The sequence below is a fragment of the Chroicocephalus ridibundus genome, chromosome 14 (assembly GCF_963924245.1).
Source record: "Chroicocephalus ridibundus chromosome 14, bChrRid1.1, whole genome shotgun sequence".
NCBI lineage: Eukaryota > Metazoa > Chordata > Aves > Charadriiformes > Laridae > Chroicocephalus > Chroicocephalus ridibundus.
In genome coordinates, this window is record NC_086297.1 from 7,472,357 (window position 1) to 7,496,163 (window position 23,807).

Sequence of the window (23,807 nt, forward strand, 5' to 3'; positions counted from 1 at the left end):
GCTTTGGTTCTCCCAGCTGCCTAGGAGAGACGTCTGCCATAACCTTATGGGGCCAGCAATCGGCCGTAACAAAGTCCACCGAGGTGTTGCCCCTTCTTGGGGCACACCAAACCCACACCGGGGAACCAGTCCAGCTGGGAGGGTCCCCTGCTCCTTTCCAGGAAAATCCAGTGAATTTGATCTCTAGCTCCAACAAAAGAGGAAAAAAACACTGTTTTCCCAAAGGTCTTTGGGCTCTTGGAGCAGGGAGGGGAGGCGAGGGCCGGCGAGCGATTCGTGTGTCAAAGAAATTCAGCTCGCTGGCCGGGGGCCAGGGACTTTTCATGTGGATTTCCAGCCTCCGCCAGGAGACTCTCGGGTGCTGGAAGAGCCTTTAATTCAAACCAGGTGCCTCTGAAAGGAAAACACTCAAAAAGGCAAACTTGGTCGCTTTCCCTCGCTAAAAAAAAAAAGTATAATAACGAGGGCAATCATGCACATTTCACTGAACTATCCTCCCTGGCACGCCGCTCCGTGCTCCCAACCGCCTGTTTCGCCACCACCTCGCCCGATGGAAACCGAAACCACTGGCGGGTCTGGAGGGAGAAGAGCTGAGCCCAACACCCGGCGAGGAGCCCCAGGACACGGGCTGGCCAAAATCCACTACAAACAGCTTTTGTTGCCCTGCCCTCCTCCATGAGCTGAGCATCAGCTCTCCCGCGAGCTATGGAGAGGACCGGAGGGACCGCTGCGGTCTGGGCGGTGATCCCTGCCATGGAGCCAGGATGGATAACGCTGACGGCACCGATGCCCAGCAAACCCTCAGCCTTCAAACCATCCGCTCCCCCAAATCCAACACTTGCCAAGCGATGCCATGAATGACAACAAAGATGCATGGGGAGAGAGGGACCCACTGCACCAGGCTTACCCCGCAATGACGATGAAGAAGTCCAGGCGGTTCCATGTGTCTCCCAGGTAGCATTTCTTCCCAAAAATCCCCAGTGCGATCATCTTGACGATCATTTCCACGGCAAAGAAGGCAAAGATGAAATCATCGAAGCTCTGCAAGAGAAAGGCACGGAGGAGGGATGCTCCTGCATCCCTGCACTCCCCAGCCCGGGGAGGCAACTACAGACCCGAGTCCAACAAGGTCTCCTCTTGCACCACCGAGGGCTAAAATCCCAGGGCAGAGGCAGTGCTGGGAGCAGCCCTGTGTCATCCCCCAACCCAGTCTGGCCAACAGCACTGGGACAAAGGGATGAGTATATTCTGGGCTCTGCTTTTCACTACAAACTCGATGGTTAACCCTCCCGAAGCACTCCAAGCAAGGCTTGGCTACACTGGGGCTGGCACAGCCTGGCAGGGGCTTTGCCTGATGACACCACGTGTTCACATCCAAACACCAAAATCAAATTTTTTTTAAGCGCTGGTACAGGCAGAAGCCAGCCATCCCAGGGTAACTCCACCACGGCTGGAGCCAGCTCTGCCGGAGCTCGGTCCTTCCCGTTCCCCATCAACCCGGGGCCGCCGTTAAGGTAAAAGCAGCGTCTGAGCCGTACCTGGAGGATCCTGCAGCGCGGCGAGTCACAGGCGATGTCCTCGCAGGGGTGGAACATGCCCAGCGTCACGCAGTTGAGCAGGATCACCAGCATGCTCACCCGCTCGAACCACCTGCAGGGCACCCCGTCAAGGAAGTAATGGATCCAAACGAGCATCCGCGAGCGGCCACCACCGAACCAGAAAGGTCATTCCGGTCTTTAAAGCAAGGCACGTGCCAGCTTCTCTAGGTTGGATTTTCATCCGGTTTTGCGTGGAGATTCTCCTGCCTGCCATTTAGATACCTGCAGAGCGAACCCACGGTGTGCCCTCCCCACGCCGCCATCGGTGGCTACAGCTAACGCAAAAACCGCTGTAAAATGAAAGTTGCATGGCAAGAGTGCTGAGTGCTGATGTGACGGGTTAAAAAATTAAATTGAAAGACTGATATCAACTTTTAGGGAAAGAAAGAAAAAAAACCCCACACCGTTAATTTCCTCTTCTGGCATTTTATGGAAAAGCACTTTAACAACATTACAATTTTCTATTAACCATGTCACAGCTTACCCCAGGGGCGTTACCCTGAAGTCACTGCTTGAACTTTTCATTCCCAGTCTGAATTAAGACTGTCAAAGCCATTAACTGACTGCCTAAAAGCCTTAAGCCTGCGAGGGCCAGCAGAGCCCGTCCCCTGCCCCAACTGCTGCCTCTTGGGGCAATTTTAAAGAGCTGAGCTGCCAGGACAGACTTTGGATGCTGTTACTTTTGGGGCAGAACAAAGTTGCCGCAGCAAATCCTCACAGGGATGGTTCAAAACTGGTTCCGAATTTTTTTGCATCCTTCTAGGGGGAATTTCCAGCCAAATCCCGACTGCCCGGGGCACAGAGATGTGAAATCCAGGAGTCGGTGCAATGCGGTGCCGGCGTTATCTTCCAGCCTAGCAGGGAGAACACCCCATGGGCTGCTGCGAGCCGCAGGCAATCGGGGCCACGCTCCCGCCTTCCAGGCTCCAGGAAAATAAGCGTGGCCCTTGTCAGACAAGAGCTTTCGCTGCAACGCGGTAGCGGGCGGTGTTTGGGAGCCCGTGCTGTAGCGTTATCAGGCTGGAGATGAAGAAGGTGAGGATGATTCAGCAGGTGCCACCCCACCGGGCACGCGGGGCTGGAGCTGGCAGCTCCCGCCAGCCCCATCCTGGGTGAATTCCTGGGAAATCACATGGGGCTGAGTCACGGCTTGGTCGCCTGGATCTTTTAATCGGCAGAAATGTTTACAAGATATCGGGATAGACATTCCAACTGTCAGGTTGGGGCTATGGGCTGGAATATTTAGCCCAAATATAGTCCTGCGGGGGCAGGCGCCGAGGGCAGGCTGGAGGAGGGGGCAGGAGCTGCGGGGGATCCACGAGCATTCCCCGGCTTCGGAGGGGCGGGGGGGGGCTGGAAAGCATCCCTCTGCAGAGCCAGCCACATCCACGGCTCTGCCAGCAAGGAACTGCAAAGCCCCTGAGAACATATAAAGAATTTTAAAAAAAAAAAATAAAAAAAATCCCTGTAAGATCCCAAACGAGTGACAGAACGAGCGTGCGCCTGCAAGGGCTGTGCGAGATCCTCGGCGGGGAAGCGAGGAGGCTCGGGAGCAGCCTGTTTGGTTGGGTCCGAACCTGCAGAGACAGACGGATGCGTCCCCAGACAGGCGGCACTTTGTGCAAAATCTTCCCTGGCGGTGGAGAAGACCCCGTGCTGGGCCTGGCTCTCCTCCGCGGGCTCCATCTCAGCTGGGCACGGGACCTGGGTGATGCTTTTGCCACGGAGGGCAGATGTTCGGATGCTGGTTGGGGACCACGAGCACCTCAGCAGAGATGGGCACACGACCATGATGCGCAGCTTCTTGGAGCCGCTCTGATCTCACCTCCTCCCTCTCCAAGACCCGGAGCAGCCCCAAACGCCCACCCAGGGCAGCTGAGCAGACCCCCGCTCACCGCAGCCCCCCACAAAGGGCTGAGCGTGGCCCAAATGGGAGGAACAGCACGGGACGGCACCGAGGGCACCCTCCCGTCCTCCTCCGGCACGCCGCAGATGGCAAAGCCGTGGGTGTCCCTCGATGCTCGTTAGCGTGCTGGCACCGGCACCAGTGACTAATTGCAAGCAGAGGGGAGCCAGGAGAGCGCAGCCCCCCGAGATGCCACAACCCGCTGCATACTGGGCAGGGGGCGAGATGCAGCCGGGGGCGAGATGTGGAGACCAGGGCTGCACCCACCCAAGGTTTCCCCCCGGTGCCAGCAGGCAGCAGCACCCACCTCCCACAGCACCAGCTCCCCAGAGCCCCAGCACGCCCCATCTCGTTGCGGGCGCTGGCACAGGCACGGGCCCCCCCATCCCACCCCCCCAGCTCTGTCCGTGCCCCCAGCCCCGGGCCGGTCGCTGCCCTCCCTCCCCAACTCCCCTTGTAGGAGCAAACATCCCGTAGGCAGGAAAATAGCCTGGAGAAGACGGTGGAGGGGGGACCTGGAGAGCGGGAGGGGATTTTATTTGCTGATGGGCAGGTTTTTTTTCCCCAGCTTTCACCGCAGACCCACTTATCGGCATATCGCTCCCTCAAGCAAATACATTTCTGTCCAATATAACGCTTCGCCCTGATTAAATATTCCCGGGACGGGGACCCTGGCGGTGCCGAGGGCAGTATGTTAATGCGCAGCTGATAGATCAGAAGGTTGAGGAGGTTATTTATTTTTTTTTGCCCTTTTTTTTTTTTTTTTCCAGCTGAATGAAACTTCAAGCTCTTTCTTCTGCTAATGGGATTTTCAGAGGCACACAAAGTGCTGATGGCTACGGCTTTGTACCGACCCTCCTTTGAGCCGAGAGGCTGACAAAGGGAAACTCTTCAATTAGCAAAAAGCAGAAGGTGCTTTATGGAATGCTGCGCGGGCAGCGAAGGGGCAAAGGGGCTTTGCGATGCAGCAGGGACCGCGCTGGTCCCCGGCCAGCAGCTAAGGTGAGGAGGTGACAGCAAACACCAGGGGTGGCGGTGGCACTGCCACTGCCTCTCGCCCCGCTGCTGAGCTCAGCCCGCTTTCCATGAGGTAAGTGTTTGCAGGGAGTGGAGCTGGTCGCGGGGGGGGGGTCCTGCCCTCTCCTCGTGCTGAGCAGGCAGGGAACGTAGGGCTGATGTTTAAAAACAATGAATAATGGGGTTCACACGCACTCACAGCAGGTGATCACCCCATCCGCTCCATCCCACGGGTGCCATACAATCATAGAACGTGTTGGGTTGGACCTTAAAGGCCATCTAGTCCAGCCCCCCTGCAGTGAGCAGGGACATCTTCAACTAGGTCAGGTTGCTCAGAGCCTCATCCAGCCTGGCCTTGAATGTCTCCAGGGATGGGGCCTCCACCCCCTCTGTGGGCAACCTGGGCCAGTGTCTCACCACCCTCAGTGTGAAGAACTTCTCCCTAATGTCTGATCTAACCCTGCCCTGCTCTAGTTTAAACCATTGCCCCTCGTCCTGTCGCTACATGCCCTTGCAAACAGCCCCTCCCCAGCTTTCCTGGAGCCCCTTTAGGGACTGGAAGGGGCTCTAAGGTCTCCCCGGAGCCTTCTCTTCTCCAGGCTGAACCCCCCCAACTCTCCCAGCCTGTCCTCACAGCAGAGGGGCTCCAGCCCTTTGATCATCTGTGTCAGAGACCCCGCTTTTCAGGGTCACCTGCTGACCACATTTTTACCATCATCCTGGTCAAGACAGTCAGCCGAAATGCTCGCAGATTCAATTAAAAAAAGATAAAAATATCTGTTTCTGCCACACAGAAACATCCAGTAACACTTTTGTTGTAACCTGACTCTTAAAAGTCATAAGACAAAGAGCACCATTAAAAAAGAAAAAAGAAAAAAAAAAAAAGAGGAACATATCCAGAAGTCAGTTACTCGTTCCGAACAGGAGCCTTTGTGCAGAGCAAGAGCCCTCCGCCCCTTCCCACCACGAGCGATCCCCGTGCTACCTGCCCGCGCTCGGCAGAGCCTGACCTTTCGTAATTAAGAGGCAAGAGCCCCAGATTCAATTAGCCAGCACTACCCAGCTTAATATAATCAAAAGAGAAAGATATTGCATTATACTTGCTATGATTTGGTTGCAGAAGTTTGGATCAAATTCACCGGCAAGTGAATTAAATGGGAAGACGTTGCTCAAGGGCAGCGGCAACCAAGAGGACGGCAGGCACGATGCGCGGTCCATCAGTGGCCCAGGATCTCCAAGCTGAGCTGGAGCACACAAACTGTTCCCGGTGTGCTCTTTGGCTCGGGGATGGGGAGAGCGGACACCACCGTGCCGCAGCATCCCCATCCCCAGAGATGGTGGTCCCTTCACCAGGGCGGCCGGGCATCCCCGCCCACGGCCAAGCCAGGTAGGAAAGGCAGCGTTTGGTGATGCTTTACAGCGACACACGCTCTTCCATGGGATTCATATTTATTTCTTCCCTTAATGCTCTGTTACTCCCAAGCACCTTCTGCCACTCCCCCTCTCCTCCTTCCCTGCATCCCTCTCTCCCCCCTCCGGCTCCTTCCCTGAACCCCATCTCTCCCTAAGCAGTGCGGGTGCCCCAGCGAAGCAGCGGCTCCAAGGCCATGTGCCGCCATCCTGCCATCACTGGGAGATGGGGTGGGACCCCCCAAAGCCCAGCCAGTGTGATGGGGAGCGTGGCTCCGTGGGCAAGGTGGGGACCGATGTCTGGGCAGCCCTGCAGCACTGGGGGCTGCAAGCCTGTACCCTGCAATAAACCCCAACCATAGAAACGCATCGAACTGCCTGGATCCGGCCGGGTGACACCTCGGCTCTGCTGCCTGTTTTCTGGGGCAAGGAGAGGTCCTTTGGACCCACTGGCCATGGCCACAGCCACAATCAGGTCCCCCATCACCCCCCACAGCCATTTTTCTCGTGCCGGGCAAAACCTTCACTTGCCAGGACAGTGGCTGGTATTTGATAAATGCGCCGAAAGCGCTGGCGAGGCCTGGAAATTTTTGTGCAAATGTGATGTGAAAATTGGGTTGAAATGACAGCCTTCCCCTGCAGTGTCACCAAGTCCCACCAGCTTAGGAGTGACACTGGGATAAGCTGCAGACGTTAATGAGAGCGGAGTTTTAGGCTTCATTCATATCATCAATTCCAGAAATAGCCCCTTTGACAGGAGCATAATGGGACTTCCAGGGTCTGGCCTTTGGGGGGGCGAGAGGAGGCAGGGTCTAAAATCCTAAAACATTAATTCAGGCCGTTTGCAAGGGAAGTTAAAAGTCCTCAGAATTAATCTGCCTCACGGATGGAAATAATAACCCCTTCCCAGCTTCGCCTCCGACTGCACCGGGCCAACGGGAAAAGGCTCTTCACGTCATGCCCAGTTGAAAGGTTATAGGATTCCCATCACAACTCTGGACATTTAGTTTTTTTCCTACCATATTCCTTCGAAAGCAAAGCAAAGCCATCTTTTGCTTTTAGCATTTGCATCCCCTCGGGTGCTGCATGCCAGAGGTGCTCTGGGGGCATCTCTACCCGGTGAATCCGCTCGCCCGGCTTGCGGCCGAGCCCTGGCAGGTACCTGCCCCGCTGTGATCCTGGCATCGTCTCTACCCCATTTTGCCCTCCCAGCTGCTTTTCCAGGCCTGGACCCTCCCTTCCCTCTGGGGAACGCAAGAACAGGATGAAGCAGGGAAGATGCGGCAGCCTTACAGCCCTTCCCACAGCATCGCGGCACCGCACCCACAGCACAACTGCTTTTTCCCGGCGGGGTGGAGAACCCGCTGTGGGCACGGCCACCCCGGGCACGCTCACGGCACGCATGCGATGGAGCGCGCGCCTCCTGCCCCGCCATCCGCAGGGATTCATGCCAGGTGAGCCCGATCACCAGGGCGTTCCTGGAAAGCAAAGCCGAGAGGCGCTTCTCCAGCGGGGCTGCGGCAAAGAGGTTTAAAAATTCAAATATTACTCAGAGAGCATTCCCACGCCTGCCCCATCCCGGGTCACTGCATCCGGCAGCACAAGAAGATACTGCCGAGAGGTGGCACGTCCCTGCTGAGCCCAGCGTAGCCCCGACATCCCCATCCGCAGGCTCCGAGCCGGGAAAAAGCCAGGCAGGGAGCATCCCTGCCTCGTCACCGCTCCGCAGCTCCTCAAAACCGCTTCGCTCGCAGCGCAGACAGACCCAGGAGGTTATTTTAATTCATGCAGCTTCACAATTAAACCTGCGAAACCAAACCAGGGCGATCACTCACATTGGCGTTTTTGGAAATTTCATCTCTAATTTATTTTCCCTTCGAGGGGATGCACTGGCGGCTGCTTCCCTCCGCCACCGAACGGCCGCGTTTTCTCCCCTCTCACCGGTGCCGCGGGGTCACGGCCACACCAGGGTCCTCAAAGGCCCCGTAACGCACAACGGCGACTGTAAAGCCCCAAAGTAGAGGGAAAAGGGGATTTGGGGGAGTAATCACCTCCATCATCTTTTCATTTTTCTCCCAATGACTTAAAACCCGCACTGTCAGCTGCAGGCGGGAGATGCTCTGCCTCGGAAACAGCCGTCTCTCAAGGGGGACGCAGGATTTGCTCGGCAGCGCGGAGGAACCCAGCTCCGCCGCCCAGGTGATGAAGCAAAGAATGATGCTGTATTTAGAGGGGATGAAGACTGATTTTAAAAAAAAAAAAAAAAAAAAAAAAAAAAAAGATGTTTTGTCAAAAAAAAAATAAAATCCTGACGAGGTTCTTATTTGCTTTACTGTTTCAAAATTGTTTCCGCATAACCTTTTAGATTTGTACCGTAAGGTTTTTTTCCCCAGCAATCAAAAGGGTTTAAAATCTTATTGCTTAAGGAGACAAAAAAAAAAAAAAGAAGATTAAAAAAAAATAAAAAATCCTGCAAGCTGAGTGTCTTGCATAATCTCCAAACTTCAGGAGCTGGAGCTTTTAAGAAAAGCCCTACATATCGCTTGCAATTAACTCCTGAGCTGGGAGGGCTCGGCTGCTGGCAGCCCGGCCTTGGGACCAGCATCTGCAAGGATGGGTTCTTTCAAAAAAATAACATAAAATAAAATAAAGTCAAGCAAGAGCACTTTAGGCTGAATTTATTCTGGCTTCTCATCCCAGTCTTTCCTTCCTCCTCACGCCTGTCTTGGCATCACAGAATGGTTTGGGTTGGAAGGGACCTTAAAGCTCACCCAGTGCCACCCCCTGCCCTGGGCAGGGACACCTCCCACCAGCCCAGGTTGCTCCAAGCCCCGTCCAACCTGGCCTTGAACCCCTCCAGGGATGGGGCAGCCACAGCTTCTCTGGGCAACCTGGGCCAGGGGCTCACCATGAAATGGTTAGCCCGAAAATGGCCCTATGCAGACGGCAGGGGGTCAGCCCATGGTCCCCAGCCCCTGGGTGAGCAGGACGGGTCGGAAGCCCCATGGGGTCGGAGATCACCAGCGGATACCAAACGCTGGGACCCCGACCCTCGCTGCCCCACGCCGCCCCAAGGGAAGGGCAGAGAAGCCGCCGTGAAGCCTCGCTTGCCCAGCCTGAGCCCTGCAGGAGCCCCTGCTCCCCCCAGCATCCCTCTCCCTCCGCTCCTGTCGCTGCTTTAGCACCTTCTGCTGACATTTGGGTGGCTCAGGGACGGGATCTCCTCCCACGCATCCCACCGGAGCAGGGCTGCAGAGGTGGGAGCGTGCCCTGGCACACACATGCCTGTCCCCGTCCCCGGGGGTGCGCTCCCTCCCAGCAGCTCATGCCTGGCATTAGGGAAGATGTTGGGAGCACTAAAATCCTTCCTAATGGACTCCTCCTCTGCCGGATGGACCCGGGGTTACCAGCTAAAATACACTAAAATACGCCAAAGCTGTTGCTGGTCCTCAATAATATATTTAAGACCTTTTCTCCCACCACGCCTTATGAAGCGCATAATGGCTAGACACTTAACCCCCCAATATATATATTTTTAAACTTGGTCGCTGTAAAGCGTCCCTTAATAGCGCCTGCCTTTGAAGCTCAGTGGAGCAGAAGAGCGGGGGGGGCTGGCTGCTCACCAGGACATCTCCATCCACAACCCCCTCGTGATGCACAGCCCCAGCCGTGCTCCGGGATGGAGGAAAACCCACGGAAACCCAAATAAATCCTGCACCACGGCCAGATGCCTCTTCCCCTCGTGCTCGCGCAGAAAGGCACCTCGTGCAGAGTCGCCAGAGACTCCTCCGTCTCGCCAAGAGACTCGGGATATTTGGGATACTATTAAGTTTCTACCACCCCTGATCCAGCTTGCTGCATTACTCAAGACAAAAAGCATTATGCAAGGTTTCCTAAACAAGTTGCAGTGAAATCGTAACATCCTACACCGACACATAGTTGGGATATGTCACATATTTGTCTTATTTTGTTCCTTCTTTGTCCTTTTTTTAGTCTCCTTCTACTTTTTCCCCCTTGGAAGTACGCTGGTTCCCATGGAAACAGTGATGTTATGGGTATGGACAGAGCTTCAGTGACGTCCACAAGTTCAGTATAAAAGCGGATTTATGTAACAGCTGGTGAAATGAAGGAACTGAGGCGATGGCTCTGCGTGGCCACACATGTGGCATGGGTGCTGCCGTGCCAGGGATGCTGCGCTGGGCAGGCGGCTTCTCACCGGAGCGGGAAAGAACGAGAGAGCAGAGAAGAGAGGAGGAGATCCCAGACACATGGGAAGGTGGATCAGGATAAAACTTGCCCTAAACATACATATATATAAATTTTTTAGTCTATGTTTTCGTATTAATATCTTCATGTATTTCCTTGGAGAGCGTCTCTCACCCTTTGCTGCCGGAGCAGAGGGCAGATGGGGGACCATGGTACCAACCCTGGGCACAGAAAGCCACGGCTGGAGATGCCCTCTGAGCCAGCCCTCCCCAAACCGGGAAGGGGAGCATCTCTGGGAAGCTCCTGCAGGCTTCAAAGCCTGAGCAGAACAGGCACATTTCCTCTTTTTCACGAGCCTACGATTTAAATCCCTTCTTCCTAGGGCAGCGCACAGATGGAGGGGATGTCTCTCCTCCTCCTCCCTCCATCGGTCCCCGAGGAAGAAGCCCAAACAGCTTCCAAAATGAGACATTGCCATGCCCAGAGACGCACCACCTCGAGCCCCCGCTCTCCCCGCAGAGGCTTGGCTGGCAGGCACCACGCCGCGCGGAGCCAAACCCCCCCCCCCCAAAAATCAATGTATTAATAAAGCTGGGAAAAGCGACAGGCTGATTATAGCCCCACTCCATCCCAGGGACGTGCTGGCGAGAACAAGCCCGTGCTAATTGTCCTGGCAGCTCCTCCGCTTCCCTGACAATCCCTGACACACTCCGGGAAGCCTCCATGGGCTCTCTGCTCCCACCCCCCCTTAGACAGGAAAACCTGTGCACATCCCTGGGGAGCTGAAATAATCCCTATGGAGAAGAAATATTCCCTGGGAGCATCAGCACCCTGCCTGGCACAGGTGATAGGGGCTCTCTGCCTCCCTCCGCACCCATCTCCTCTGGGGACCACGCTGTCCCCCCCAAGTCACATCCCGCTGGGGCATGCGGCCCCCCCCCAGCCCCCCAAGCCCCGCCAGGACCAACTCGAACCCAATCCCAGGCTATTAAAAATACACGACGCGAGTGCATGAAAGATTCAGCCGGGTCAGGGGATGTCAGCAGCTGCAGGGGGGAGCGCAGGAGACGGGACGGCTCGTCAGGGTCAACGGCAGCCACTGATTAATTCAGCGCTTCCCTAATCACCCCGACAAGCGGGCGGCGGGATGGCACCGAGACGTGGTAACCGAGCAAGGACCACAAAACCCGGTGAACCCGGGAGAGGCGGCAATTACAGCCCGTCCTCGCATCCACCGCAGCAATCCCGGCTGCAGCTGGAGCTCGGGCAGAGGCGAGGGAATTCCCTCTGCTGACTGCGGGCCAGGGGAAACCTCGGAGAGAAGAGCTGTTAGCGAGGAGACGGGATGCGAGCAAGCTAAACAAATCAGCTCCATCCCCATCCAAGACGCAGGACCGGTTTCTACCCCACCATCGCTCCCACAGCCCATTCCCCGTCCATCCGCAGACACCCGGGCGAGGGATGCTCGCAAGTGAGATTTGAGAGCCGGGGAAAGTGGGGTGCAGGACAAGGAAGGATGTGCTGGTATGAACCATCCCGCAGCGGCGGAGCATCCCACCCTGCGGCACAGCACAGCCCTCGCCAGACAGACTCTACGGCTGCCAGACCCACAAAATCCCTACCGAGACCTCCAGAAAGGCGAAATACCCCCGTGCCTGCGCAAAACACCCTTCCCTCTGCTCTCTTCCACCAAGCAGGGAAACGCGTCCACCGCACCAAGGCAAACACCTTGCAAGGCCTTTAGAGAAGCTCAAACTCTGGGTTTTGTCTACAAACGGTCAGCTCGGGGCTCAGCAGAGGAAAAGGGAAGAGAAGGGGCAGATGCAGGACAATTCCTGGCTGCACCGGCTCCGGGATGAGCCGAAAGCACCCGGCTCCCAGCCACATCTGCTGCAGCAGGGCCCATCTTGTCCCCAGCCCAGTATTTTAATTGCTGAAGGGCAGGAGCTCAAAGCCCCTGAGGAAATCTGGCCAAACCTCGCAGAAAGCACAGAGGACAAATCCAAGGACAAACCCAGCATCATTTTAACCCTATGCACCAGGACAGGGCAGAAGGGCTGGAGGAATGGTTGCTTCTGAAGGACGCAAACGGCTTAACACCAATTAAAAGAGTTGGGGGGGGGGGGGGGCGCAGACCCTGTGTCCCCACACCTTCTCCCTTCCCCTCCGCTGGCGCCAGTGTCCTGCCCCAGGAGCTTCTCGGGGCAATGCCCGAGTTGCTGTGATAGAAAGGAAAACCAAGGCCATAGTTTCTTTTGGGGCAAACCCTTCTCCAGCGGGAGCCGTGCCTGACCACCGGAGACCCGAGCCCTTTCCACTTAACGGCTGGCATTAGCTAACGCTGGGTATAAATTTCCATGCAAAGCTTTGATGAAGAAATACAGCTTTGGGGCGACCCAAACTCCCCGCAAATTTTGTGTTTATGTTTTCTGACCTGGCTTCAAATTGAGAGGGGGAGGAAAAAAAAAAAAAAATAATAATGTTTACAAAGTCTGAATATGATGACGATTTTCCAACTGGCCTGCTTCAATGTTTCACTTAGAAACGGAGCCAACATTTCCTTTCTAAAAAAAAAACATCAACGTAAAACACAATATTTTGTTGCAGGTTAAGTACTTAATTAGACAGGAACCATCTTAAACGCTTCAGATTTTAAAGTCTACAATGAAAAAAAAAAAAAAAAGAAAAATAGTGTTTTTCAGTGTAAGCAATGCAGAGCTGTCACAACAGGGATGAGCATTAAGGAGGTCATTTTGCAGGTGGGGAAATGGAGGTCAAGGCCACCCTGGCTCCAAACCTGCTGACTTTTCCCCTGTATGTCAGAGGTGGCTCCTGCCTGTGGCACGCAGGGAGGGAAGCAGCGGGCGATGCTGGAGGAGAACATCTCCGGGAGATGCTGGAGGCACGAGCTGCGCCCATGCGCCTGACTCAGTCCTTGGGGTGTCTGCAAATACCGCTCGTCTGCGTGAACTGAAACATCTTGACGCCACGTCAAAATACCGCAGTGACTAAACGGGACTAAAAGCCGTCAGGGGCGCGGGGTTCCTGCGGAAGGGCTGGGTGCAGCAAGCTGTGGTCCCCAGGGCAGGGCCACCACGGGGAGAGGGAGCTGGAGCAGGCTGGGGGCTCGGGAAAGGCTTGGTCTAATTGCTCCCTGCATGCAAATCCACGGCCAGGAACTCACAGAATGGCCGGGGTTGGAAGGGACCTCTGGAGATCACCCAGTCCAACCCCCCTGCCAGAGCAGGGTCACCCAGAGCAGGTGGCACAGGAACGCGTCCAGGCGGGTTTGGGATGTCTCCAGAGATGGAGACTCCACCACCTCTCTGGGCAGCCTGGGCCAGGGCTCTGCCACCCTCACAGGAAAGAAGTTCCTCCTCATGTTGAGACGGAACTTCCTATGCTCAAGTTTGTGCCTGTTACCCCTTGTGCTGTTGCCGGGCACCACTGAAAAGAGCCTGGCCCCATCCTCCTGACACCTGTCCTTGAATTATTTATAAGCATTGATAAGATCCCCCCTCAGTTGTCTTTTTTCCAGACTAAAAAGACACAGATCCCTCAGCCTTTCTTCATGGGAAAGGTGTTCCAGTCCCCTAATCACCTCATTAACTCATTAATTAGCATCTCGCTGGTAGAGGAGGAGGAGGATGAGGGAGGAAGAGGCAGGACAATAGGGTTGGGACGGTGCTCAGCACACCCTGCTGCTGAGCAGAGCCCTACCATGGCACTTGCACGGACACGGTAGGAGATGCCACCCCAAAATGCCTCCCACGTCCAAAGAGACGCAGCCCAGACCAAAATGGGGTGAGATCAGCCCAAAAGCAGGGCCCACCCCATGCGCTCCAGCCCAAGCCCTGGGCTGAGCTGGGATGCGATGTCGTACACATGCCACATCCCACTGCCCGCTGCTACTGCCCAAAAAAACAGGGGTAGACACGGAGAGAAGATGCTCAACCCCGAGAAGCAGGCAGGGGCTCCCCAGCGGGGTTTGCACGATGCAATTTTGATTAAATATCTCAAGTCCTAGGAAAGGCCACACAAAAAAAAAAAAGAGGCTTTTTTGTAAAGTTTAAGGTGCATCGTACAGAATCTGCTTGCAGGAATGGCACAGCCCCTCCTGGTTTCCCCACCCTGGGGGAATACAAGGGGAGGTGACAGGGAGGATGGCGGTTCTGCTACAGGAGATGTTGGGGGACCTGCATCCCACTCTGCCAGCCACTTGGATGGAGAAGGGCCTAGAGCACCCCTGTCCCCCACCCCCATAACGCCCTCCAGACCCCCGGGCACCCTGATTGCTGCTGGAGGTAGCCCAGGTTTGTGCTCTCCATGATCCTGGCATTCCCAAGGGAAAGAGGCCAGGCCAGCATCCCCTCCAGGCGAGGAAAGCCAAGGAGGAGGGGGAGGCATGGCTGGCAGCACTCCCGAGCTCCCTGGGGTTTGGGGCATCGCACCTGGTTGGTGCTTTCAGCTTCAGTGACAGCGTGTTGATGTCTCCGAGCAGACTGGGGACGGGGCTGGCAGCCTGGCGGTAGCAGGGAAGGGGACAGGAGGGGACACGGCACCGCTGCAGGGAGAGGGCGTTTGCCGGGGACGCTCGCCCTGCTCCCAGCATTTGCAGATCCTCCTGCGGATCCCAAAGTGCAGCTAAGCCAGTAAGGGAGGTTTGTCTTCCTGAGGATCTGTAGACGAGCTGGCCAGGGTGCAGGGCTCAGCGCTAAGGGCTGCGGAGACACCCAGGGCTGGGTGCTGAAGACCCGCAGAGGGAACCACCCCGGCACTGCCACCCCGCAGGGCCACCAGCGGGGACCTGCCCAGCACCCTCCACCTGGCACCACTCAAGTGGGAGGCTATTAAACGCAAACCACCCCATTTAATTAGCGTCAGGCTTCAAGAGCCGCTGACAAAAGCCAGGAAGCTCCGAGAGCGGATGGCGCATCAGCCGCGATGCCTCGGAGAGACTCTGTCCCGCGCAGCTCCTGTGCTGGCAGCACCGGCAGCGTGATGCCACCGGAGCCAAACCTCAACCAAGGGAGAGCAGGGACTGAGCCACTGCCGTCTTCTAACGCCTGTCACCAGTGTCACGACCTGGCATTTAGACCGGATTTATTCCATTCATTCATTCCTGCAGAATAAGCCCTGGAGGGTGCTGGGCCCCCGCTGCCCCCGGAGCTGCTCAGTGTCGGAGAGGAACTGGGCAGAGAGACCCCCGCAGCCGCAGAGGCTCCATTTCCCCATCCCTTCCAAATCTCATCTTTGCCGAGATGGCTGGGAACGAGATTGGTTTGAGCCCATTTGGGGGGAAATTGTCACTTTAGGGCTCTGTGTCCCGTAGTGAGCCCTGCCGAGGGACTGGGCACTTCCAGTGCCGGTGACCCGACCCTCGCCATCAGCAGCCGGCCGGAACGGAGGTGGGAAACGCTCCGGCACTCAGCCCCGAGTTAGCAGCTCTCCATCCTTTCCTCTCCAAAACCTTTATTAAACCAAATCCAGACCCAGCAACAAGACGAGCCCTGCTCCCGCGGCCGGATCCAGCCCCGCACACCGCTGTGTCCTGGCACAGCCCCAGGCTGCTCTGGAAAAGCCCCAGCCAGGGCATTTGGCCACTTCAGAAGCCTTAAACCAAATAATTTCTAATGCTTCTGATCTCTCCAAAAACTTCATGAACAATGCACCGAAAAAACCACGGGTTTCCAATCTCCCACACATCACCCCAGCCTCACTCGCTTTTGCTTGGGAAAAACAACAAGGACAACTTTTCACAACCCAATACACCCTCAGAGTTGTTTGATCTCAACCCATTCGATCGCCTCCTCGCTGGAAAGCCCCAGGGATATGGGGAAAACCCCCCAAGCCTCGCAGAAACGCCGCCGGCGGCACGAGCGATGGCCGGCTGGGGAGAAGCACTGAGCCCAGCACCACGTGCCGCAGAGCTCTCGGTGTGGACGCACCGACCCACAACCGGCTTAAAAGTCACAGGGCCTCCCGATGTTCAGCCACCCCCCGTCCCAGCCCAGAATTATGGGTTCAAGGCGCAAAATTCACCCGCAAGACTCACCAGGCAGGAGAGAGGAGACGGTACAAAGCCAGCCCTTTGGTTTGGCACACCAGAAACACGATGGCCATTCCTCAGATCCAGCTCTGGACTCAAATCTCAGAGTTTTTTTAATTTTATTTTTTTTTGCCCCCCTCTCTGGATGTGACTCATCCTTAGGCGGCATCTCCAGCCAACGCGCTGCTCCCGATGAGCTGCTATTGATTTACTCCATGTGCGGACAAGCTTTTTGGGGAATAAGGGCGCCTTGTTCCTGTTCCAGGATCCGCGTGTCTCCGCACATGGAGTTAATTAAGAAAGAGCTCCGTGTGGAGGCAAGCCCTCATCAAGCCCCGGCACCTAACGAAGGCACGCAGCCCACCACAGCCCGGCCCCGGCACCTTCCACGTCCCCCACCCTGGGGCCTGGGTGATGCCGAGCGACGGGGTGGGTGATGCCGGCCCCAGGGAATCACCCTGCATCCCTGCTCTGTTCCCCCAGCCCGGACACAAACACGGACACCCCCTGCCCCACAAAGCCTTTCCAAAGCGCAGCTCCTCCCAGCCATCCCCGCGCTTTGGCAGGAGGCTGTAATGGGAGCAAAGCGCGCTTTAAAAATTAATGTGGAACAAAAAAATTTTTGCAAAATAAAAATTGCAGTTTCTTTTCCATTAATAACAAATTACAAGCCTCGCTAAAGAGGCTGCCGGCTCCAGCTCTTGCCCTTCGCTGTCCTGTCTCTCTCTCCATCACAGCCTCCTCGTCCCCTCCTGCGCCCCCTGCACTTTTCCCCTCTCTTATCTGCAGCGAAAGCTCAAACTTCCCCACCTCAGCCCATCGCTGGGAACTCTCTCCGATCCCGTGCGATTTCATCATCTGCCCTCTAATGCAAAATGGATGTTCTAATTCTAACTAATAAAGCGAAAAAGCAAGAAAGAGGCCGAAAATAAAGCCATCAGGCACGGGACCGATCTGTGTTTGTCTTCTTCCTAATTCCATTATTGCTTCGAAACGAGCTCTAGATATTACTGCTCCCTCATTAGCAGCTGCTCCGGTTTCCCTCCGAACCCCAGAGACCGGACCCTAATGAATCCTGCAGCCAGAAGAAGGGGGTTTTAACCACAACAGCAGCAACGCGGACAGAAAACTCAGATTAGAGCATCTCATGGTGTTGTCTTTTCTCCCAGCCTGCAAAGAGACAAGGTACTTGGGCCGAGGAGAGGAGGCGCAGAAGCGCGTGCACGCACGGAGCGGAGCGGGACGCGGATGCTTTCAGGCACTCACAATCCATTTACACCTCATAAAATTCTCATTGCTCTCGCCTGGAACGAGCGCAGTGACCGCACCAACCCTTATTAAAAATGCCAGAATATTCTGCGGCAGCTGGCTGGAGTGCCGCTGCCCCAGCACGGCATGGGCAGCGCCGGTCCGGCACCCGACGGGAGAGCTTGATGCTCAGGAGGGAAGCGCTTGCTCCCGACTTGGGATGTAAAATGCCTCATTTTATGGTGTGGGAGAATTTTTGGTGATTCCGGTCTCCTCTGCAGCACCGCAAGGTGCAACCACATCCCTCGGAGCTCTGTCCTTCCCCGTGTCCTCGTACAGGGCAGCGCTCTCAGATGTCCCCGCTCTTCTTGCTGAGCGCAGAGCTAAAGAAAAACAGCCCCGGGGCCTCTGGGTGAATATTTTCAAGCAGGACGGTCCTGGGAAACCTCCCCAACACCAGCCCCTTCCCTCAGCCCGGCGCTACGGGCAGGAACACCGCAGCAGGGAGCCGGGGGCTGTCAGCTTTCCCTGCCTGCATCCCTGCCAGCCGAGGGAAGAGCTCAGCCCTTCTTTTCCCCACGTTCATCCCGTGCTGAGGGGCTGGGGGCTCCCGTCGCCTCCCCCCCACACCACAAGCCGTTCCCAGCCCTGTGCCTGCTCCGACACTCCTGCCTTTGGCTGCGAACAGTTGCTCCGACCGTGCTCAAATGCTCCGGGGACGGCGAGCGCTGCCAGCAAATACATTAGCGAGAGCAAAGCAGCTGGGGGGAAGGAGATCAGCTTTGTGCATCTTGCCAGGCTGCTTTTCTCCTGCCTTCCCTCTCGGCAACTGTAAATAAGGAGGACTGAGCCGGATTAGAGGTTACCGTCCCGATCAAGGGTACTTCTACGTGTCCTAATTCATTTTCCCCTGATCTGGCCTTTCCCATCCCATCTGTTCTGCGTCCGTGATCCCCGCCACCCTGAGTTCCAGCGGACCAGGAGGTGCAAAACGCACCTCCTGGATGTCCAGAGGAGGTGACATCTCTAAATGACATGAGAGCAAAAGCAGGTGGGTTTCCCATGAGAGCAGCTGCCTGCGAGGGGAACCGGGGGGACCACAGGGTCCGAGGGAGCCTGGCTGCTCACCTCCAGCCAGGACGACTCCTGCTTCCCGGCCATGCCCACGGTCCTGTGGCACGAAGGATCATGCCAGAGACTGACCGAAATGGGGAGGGAGTGAAAAAAAACCCCAGCAGTGACCAGAGGATACTGTTCACCCAGCATCCAGAAGAGGATGCTTCACTCCTGCCTCATCACCCCGTGAGCTCCATCCCAAAGCGATGCAGATTTGGGATGGAGGAGTCTCAGGGGCACCTTCCAGCCCTGGATATGCTCAGCCCAGCCATCCCTCTTCAGAGGGAAGTGATTTTGTAGGAGGACAAGCCAGGCACAAAACCAAAATAAGGCAAGCTCTGGCATGCAAAGAAGAAGATGCAGGTGCCAGGGCTGGGACCAGCCCTCGGTCCCAGAAAACATTTACTGCAATTCTTGCTCATCTCATTTCGCAGACAGACCCTGATCACAGAGGAAGGGTTGGTGTCGTAGCCACAAAATTAAAATTCTAATTTGCTCTTGCCCGGAGAGAGGAGCACAAGTGAGCTCAGGTCTGTTCAAGCAGGCAAAAAACACAGATGGGTATTTTTTTGCCCCTTCCTTGCATCACCCTCCTGCCGGCACCTCCTTGGGGCCGAGCTGTCACAGCATCTCCCTGCGGGTCCCTGCGCTGCAAACCGTGGGGCTGGGGGAAGCAACTTCCCAACCTGGGCAGGCATTTTGGAAACGGCTCCCACCTGCCGGCGTGACACACCAGCCCCTCTCTGTCCCCAGGTCCAACTCGTCCAGCTTTAGGATCCCAGCTAAGCCCACCTCATTCAAAGCTCGACTTCTGCAAGCGTTTCACCGCCTTATTCCTGGTGAGATTGACCCTGGAGACCCGGCAGACGGCTCAGCTGAGCGAGTGAGATAGCATTTTCCTTTCAAGGGATTTTGCTTTATATTTGGGCAGCAGGAGCAGCCCAGGGCAGCAGCAGGACCGGGAGCGGAGAGTGGCAGCATCAGCCTCACCACCCGCTGCGGAGGAAGATGGTCCACGTGCCGCCGGAAGCATCCCGGCGCCGATTCCCCATCCGAGATGCTGTAACGCAGCTCGGCTGCTCGGGTTAATGAGGTGCTGTGGTTACCTCTGTTTCCTCCTTCCCCTCACCACCTGCACCTCTTCGCTACTAAACATCACTGGTGTGATAACGGGCATGAAAAGCCTGGATCCGCTTTTGCTTTCCGCACCCGGAGGGATCAGAGGGATCCAGCCCCCATCCCCCAGCGCTACCGAGGGCACTCACCTCACCTGGCTACAACAGGCCTGCCCCGAACGACACTCTTAAGAACGACTTTTCTCTTAAGTTCAAAGAAATTCAGATAAATTCCCTCTCATCAGCTTCCTCATCTGCTCCTAGCTCTCAGCGAGGCTCGCGGCGGCACTGCCAAATTAAGGGAAAGAGGCTCCTCTCCAGACCCAGGCCACCTTCGCAGACCTACGGAGCCAGACTCGTTCCAGGTTTTACCCTGGAGACTTGACCAGCAGTCTATTAAAATCAGGTCATTTATTTAGGTGCTTAGATCTGGACTTCAAACGGCTAAAATTAGCCGGGAAAGTTGCACTTTTCTGGCTTTCTCATCCCATGCCTCAGTTTCTAAAACCAGGGAAGAGAAGAACAATTATTTCTCTCCAACCCTTTCGAAAGCACTTGGAGATCTTCAGATGACAGCGCGATTTGGTACAGACGTATTCATTATTCTTCCCCTCCATGGAGCAGCGTTAAATCTTTCTCCATATAAAGTCATTTTCTAAATTAGGTAAAGACGGTGAGTTTTGCACTGAGCACATGTGGATATTTTTATAAAATGTTTAAAACTTCTTGTCTGACTTTTCCTTCCCTTGAAGGACAACGTACCGAATTAAACCCTTCTGTGACCCCGTTTCATTTCACCCTCGAGGACTTCTCAGTGAGACTTTGCCAAAAAGTCACATTAGCGGGTTCACTTCGTCGCAGATAATAAATGGCAAAGTTTGGGTTCACGCGCTGCTTGGGCTTAGCGGGAAGAGAGGGGCCGGGGATGCTCTGGGACAGCCCCCAAAGGGTTTAACACATCGCTTTTGCGACCCAGAACCAGGCAGGCGAGTCCACATGAATCCCGCAGGAACCGCTGTCACAGACGGAGCCTCCAGCTCATCTCCACTTTCCGTCCCTGCCTTGTTTCTCTCGGACAGAAATGCTGCCAAAGCGGTCATGCGGCTGCTGGCTCCGCTCCCCAAAACGTGTAGCATGGCAGCAGAACCAGGGGGGGTCCCAGGCTGCTCCCCAGGCAGACGGGAGGATGCTTTCCTCCAGCAGGGCAGGACCGGGTGCCCCAGCATCTCCCCTGCGCCCAGGGCTGGGGGCAGGCAGCATCCTGCAGAGGATGCGACTGCAGGGTTAACCCTTGAAGAGTCCCCCCAAAGACGGGATTTTTCCCAGGAGAAGGGGGTTATATTGCCGGTAGCTACACAGAGATGAGGTACATCAGCCCTTTCCCTCCAGCCCTCCACCGGGAAGCGTATCCCCCGCGGGGAGGCTGGGCTGGGGTGGCCGGCTCCGAGGAGCAGGCGCAGGGGAAGCCCGGCCCTTAGAATCACAGAGTCATCCAGGTTGGAAGGGACCTTTCAGACCATTGAGTCCCACCGTCAACCTAACACTGACAAAAATCATCGTTAAACCACGTCCCTCAGCACCACGTCTGCCCACCTTTTAAATACCTCCAGTGATGGCGATTCTACCACTTCCCTGGGCAGCCTGTTCCAACGCTTGATACCCCTTCCAGTGCAAGGGAAACGAGACGCAAATCGGGTCCGAGGGGAGGGGCTAAAACCCAGGAGGAGAGAAATGAGCTTGGGAGGGTGGCACGGGACCTGCCGGGTGACCGCCTGGAGCAGGGAAGCGTTTCTGCAAGGTGCTCGCCATCGCCCGCCGGCTCCATCAGGGGCTGCAGAGCTGCAGCCCGCAGCACGGACGGATGCGCAGCCCAGACAGCAAACACGGGAAAGGTCACCCCTGCTCAGGCCCGGCGAGCACGAGCAGAGCCGCCGCTGTGTCAACAGGGAAAAGGTTTGAGCCGAACCAAAATAAGACATCGCTGCCAAGAAACGTGCCTGCGCGGGGGTTTGTGAAGGTTTGGTGTCTCAGCCGTAGCGGGCTGGAGGAAGATGTCACGGGGGATGCTGTGTCACCAAACAGCTTCGGGCTCTGGGATGGCAAAGCAGCCCCCACGGCTGTCCCCGCACAGAGCCGCTGTGCCAGGAACACGCTGAGCAAAGCCCAGCCCGGCTCCCGAGAGCCGGGCACAGGGGAGCATCCTCCTCCCACCCGCCTGTCCCGGGAAGCGAGGGGAGCTAGGCGCCGCAGAACCCCCCTGGGAGGCTTCAAAGGGGCTCCGGGTGCCGGGAGTGGCGCATCCATCGGCTCCAGATGTGTCTGTTGTCAGTGGAGACACTGGGAACTGGGGGTGGGAACCCCTCTGACCCCTGGCAGGGGAAAAAACGCCGCAGGGACAATAAAAGCAATCGGGTGGGATGCAGGGGAGCTGCGACGGGGCGCTCCTCCCTCCCCGCAGCCACCGGGACCCCATCGCAGAGCCCCATCCTGCCTCCCTCCACTCACCCCTGCAGCACCCACTTGGCACCGCACGGTTTTCGGGGCTGCCCACGGTGTCCCCGCACCCTCCGGGAACAGGGAAAATCCCTGCAGCCACAAAACAGGATGCTTCCCACCAGGAGGACCCCACAGAGCCCCAAGGGACATGGCACAGGGACAAGAGGGACAGAGGAGGGCCAGCACTAGCCCTGGCATCCCAACACCAAAGCAGAAGTTTCTGATCATCCAGAACAACTTCCTGCACTTAAATTTCTGTTATTTTTAACCTCGCTGCTGCAATATAAATATCCATTGGGTCCGGTGCTCGCCTTCCAAGCCAGCCGCTGCGGGTTCCTGCTCCAGCTGGGGCAAACTTTATGGCTTTACTTTTCCAAGAGCTGATCCGAAACCTTGGATGGGAGCCAGAGAAAGGCCTGACCTGTGGGGAGAGGCCGAGGGAACCGGAGCTGCCCCACGGGGCTGCCGGGTCGGGAGGCGCCGGGACTGTCCCCAGCCGGGGCGGGAGCGGGTGCTGGGAATCAGTCACGCGTGGGTGGGAGAGTGGGTCCGGGCAGGGGGGGAGCAGGGGGGACGTTTCCTGGGAAAGCCAGGCTTCTCCTGTGGAGAGCATCGCAAAAATGTCCCTGGTGCGCTCGTGTGCGCATCTTAGTCTTCCTCACCGTTTTCTGAGGTTCTGGTGCCCAGCCACCCACGCTGGGGACGGAGCGGGTGCAGGTGGGACATCAGGGCTCCAGACGCTTGTGGAGTTCCACGTCACCATCACAGCCCCAAGCAGAGCTCCTCCGGGCCAGCATGGCCCAGGGGGAAACCCTGTGGCGTCGGGTACCAGACGGGCGAGCAGGCACGATGGGGTCAGCGAGAAAGATGCTCAACGCATGGGGACTGTCACACCACGCTGGGGGACACGCTGAGGGGACAGCGTCTTCCCCAGCACCTATAGCAATGCGCAGGGAGGGACGGGCAAGGGCTGCTCAGCCCTTTGCCACCACCTCTGCCCCCCTTCAGGAGCAGTAGCTGGGGCTGAGCAGAGCCCCCCTGGAGCAGGGACAGGCTGCAGCTGCCACTGCCATATTCCTATCCCCTATCTGTGCGGCAAAGGTCGCTCCAGCGTCCCGGACAATTGTTCTCACAATCTGCAAGAAAGAGATTAAAACCTCCTCACTTGGGAGATGTGAGTGGCAGAGGAATTAAAAAAAAAAAAAAAAAAACCAAACCAAAAAAACCCACACAACCAAAAAACCCTGAGAAGAGCTTTTATTCCAGCTGCTCCAAGGCATGAAGCCAGCCCGGCTCCGCAGGGGTCCCAGCACGGTCCCCGCGGCACCGTGGCCACATCTCTCCCGGTCCAGGGCGTCCCCGCACGGGAGGAGCAAACTTTTCATTAACAGCTCAGAAACTTTTCCTAATGGAAGGTTCCCCAAAGCGCCGGGAATTTCGGCCCCACGCTATTTACTTTCCGTATTTCTGCAGTTTTCACTTGCGGTTCAGAGGAATTCAGGCACAATTAGAGCCGCTGCCGCTCACCCGCTGCAGCCCGGCGCGGCGGCTCCAGGACACGCTGCCCGAACGGGGAAACCTCCTGCCCTAAAACCCGGGGCAGAGACAAGGGGCTCTGCCCTCCGCCCCCTCCTCATACAGGTGAT

At 56.6% G+C, this 23,807-nt stretch overlaps 1 protein-coding gene across 22 annotated transcripts in view; it reads right to left on the bottom strand.

Moving 5' to 3' along the window:
• Nucleotides 1-23,807, bottom strand: part of CACNA1G (calcium voltage-gated channel subunit alpha1 G) — a 152,015-nt gene that overhangs the window by 101,287 nt on the left and 26,921 nt on the right. For all 22 annotated transcript variants that reach the window (XM_063352512.1, XM_063352496.1, XM_063352513.1 and 19 more), the window contains exons 2-3: nt 1,539-1,650; nt 908-1,041 (exon numbers count right to left, since the gene is read on the bottom strand). In XM_063352512.1, coding sequence (XP_063208582.1) covers nt 908-1,041; nt 1,539-1,650 — 246 coding nt within the window. The remainder of the gene's footprint in view (nt 1-907; nt 1,042-1,538; nt 1,651-23,807) is intronic.